Source organism: Entamoeba invadens, assembly GCF_000330505.1.
Source record: "Entamoeba invadens IP1 unplaced genomic scaffold scaff_1105074725681, whole genome shotgun sequence".
In the NCBI taxonomy this organism is placed as follows: Eukaryota; Evosea; order Mastigamoebida; family Endamoebidae; genus Entamoeba; species Entamoeba invadens.
Window position 1 is genome coordinate 37,685 of NW_004191816.1, and position 2,975 is coordinate 40,659.

The following is a 2,975-nucleotide window of genomic DNA, read 5'->3' on the forward strand; positions in this document are numbered from 1 at the left end:
TATTCCCCATGGGTTGTAAAAAGTTTAAAGCGTTTTTGCATTATTTCTTACTAATATACACTTAAAATGAATAAGATAAAAATAAGTTTACATTTTTTGGAAATTTATGGTACCGGAAGAATTAAAACTACTCCAAAAAACTAAATACAATTGAAAAAGGGTATTATTTTCATATTTATATTTAACGTTATTAACCGATTATTTATATTTTAAAACTATATTAAATAATAATAATTAATTTCAAAAAAATTAAAATTATTTGTTAATTATGAAAAATACTAATTAACAAATAATATCAATACTATTATTTTAAACTATACAAAATGAAATAATGTATTAATAATTAATTGACTTGTTTAGTACATGATTTATATTTAAAAAAAACTTAAATATAAACTTATAGTTCAACTAATAACTTATTTTATTATTAATATATCATTAACTAAACTAGTAACAATAACCATAATTAATTACAACACAATTATTATTACAATACAATACAATAGACATAACTTTTAACTTGATCAATTCATAATGATAATACAATGTAATCAAAGAGTGTAGTGCTCAAAGACATAAGACAATGTCCAAAAACATGACAACACATTCAAAGAAGTAATGAAAATATCAAAGACACTAGATAATACTCAAAACAGGACAAGCAACTTAAAGACAATAAATATTATCAAATAGACAATGCAATAGTCAAAGACAAAGCAAATGATTTAGGGACTGTATAAGATGTTCATGAATCATTAGAGTGACAAGTATTAATCTAATTGTTAATTATAACTTATTTGATCTGATGAATATGTAATACAGTAAATAACATAGTGTTTGTATCAAGATAAATATCAAATAAATATACAATGATAACCACCAATTGGTCTATTAACAATAGTAATTACAACAATGATAGCAATGGAATTAGAAAATACATCGAAATGTTACGATAATAGATTATAGAACAAACATTTGGGCTTAATCATTAAAATTTTAAATTGAAAAGTTCCAATGTTTTAACAGTTGGGTTTTAACAAAATAAACTATAACAATAATATGTTAATTTATTACATCAACTTACTATAAAAAATAATATAATTACTACTATTAAAAATAATATTTTTATTTTTAAAAATTTAATAATATAATATTTTAATGTTTAAAGTGTCAGTCTTTAAAAGTTATCTAGTTTCAAAAGTTATTTTGTGGACAAAAATAGCTTTAATTTTGTCTAAACAACAGGCATTAGGTAAAACGTGAAAAAAAACCGAAACAATTGGGATATTTTTTTGGCACAGCTTCCCGAAATATTCCAATTTTTATGGTCCAAAATGTACCATATAACGTTTAAAGACAAACTGTAGTTGTTCAATTGATGATTTGAAACATGATGATGACAACGACTTCACACTCTTTTGTTGGTAATTCACGACCAAAAAGTTTGACATCTTCTTGAATAAACATAATTTTTGTGCACTCAATATTTTGTGGAAGACCAATGTGTCTTCGTGGGTCATTAAATAATAAATGACCTTTTTGGAATTAATTGTCAAAATCACTCTTTGAACAGAGATGGTAAGTCTTGATGTTTGGGAACAACTTGTTTTACTTTTGTGATGTCAAAGGTATCAGATCAAAGTGGTACATTTTACTCAACAATTTGAATTTTCGAATGACCATCATAACAACTTTGAAATCTTTGACACTTGCAAAGTATTTTCCAATGATCATCATTAAGTATCAGTCGACTCCTCCCATTTTATATTATTTAATTTACTTTACTAATACTATTATTATGTTATTCTATATCACACGTGTTATAGTATAACAATAATTACGAAACTACCAAATTACCACTTCTTATAATTAAAGAGTGGGAAGAGTTGTTGATTCTGAAGCGCTGTCATGACTGCACACCTGCGTGTTCGTATACATCAGGCATTGACAGCATAATCGGGTCGCCGGTGATTTAGTCTACAGCTTCTCCCCATAGTAGGCTTGCTTCACCAGCTTCTTTTCCTTCATTATTCAACTTTAAGAAATAAAAGTATGAGTATTGTGGATGTTTAGCAAAACCGTATTCAAGTTTGGTGTTGAACTTTCTGATGTTATCAAAGTGTTATTAATCTTTATTTGATCGGTAACAATGTCACTGAACGCCACAGTTGCAATCAACGTGTCGACGATCACTTTTTGTTGTCCTGTCAAATGGCTTGGACGAAGTATCCTTTCTCTTCATTCTAGAACAATTTCTCAAATGAAGTTGATAGGTCCTGTGTCTCTTTCTCTGTAATTCAGCCCTTTTAGTATCTTTGTAATATTTCTCTTCCATAGCAGCCGCCAACAATCTGTGGTGGCCTTGAATTTGTGTGAATCCATAGTACTGCAGTGGGACACTTAAGGAAGTACACGCGTCGATGTTTTCCTTCCATATCGAATAGTCTGGCTTTATAATATACTTCTAGTCTCGATACAACAAGAAATTCACCAAATTTCTAATTAGTTGTTTGACTTTTTTTACTTTAATTAATTCAGTTGTTTGTGTCATTTGTGTGTGGTAGTAATACAAACACAAAACAACACCAACGGAATCACGCTGTGGCTCAACAAACCCCACATATGTAACATCTTACCAACTGTATGTCGTTGAGAAGAATTCACCGTCTCGAATCTCTGCTTTTGCAAGTCATTTCAAGAACTTTTCTGTTACTACAAAACTCAGTTTTCGTATTAAAAACATTAATTTTATCGAGGTGAATTGTAATAATTTGAAATAATAGTTTTATAATTATTTTCATTTTTCATTTTGTTTTTGATTTTTTTTAATAGTTTATAACATATAACAATTAATATTATTTTTTATTATAATTTAAAACAAGCCAGATTTTTTTCCACTGACTTGTTTTTATAGTACTTCTATATAATATTCTTTAACATTTTATAAATATAATCAATAATTATAATAATGATTG

General features: G+C 27.2%; 1 protein-coding gene across 1 annotated transcript; it reads right to left on the minus strand.

Moving 5' to 3' along the window:
- Nucleotides 1–2,152: 2,152 nt before the first annotated feature.
- EIN_265000 (hypothetical protein) lies at nucleotides 2,153–2,743 on the minus strand (the record flags this gene model as incomplete). Its single annotated transcript, XM_004185001.1, has 3 exons — nucleotides 2,153–2,461; nucleotides 2,575–2,639; nucleotides 2,722–2,743. The coding sequence occupies 3 exons, from the start codon at nucleotides 2,741–2,743 to the stop codon at nucleotides 2,153–2,155; spliced, it is 396 nt and encodes a 131-aa protein (XP_004185049.1).
- Between the last annotated feature and the right edge of the window lie 232 nt (nucleotides 2,744–2,975).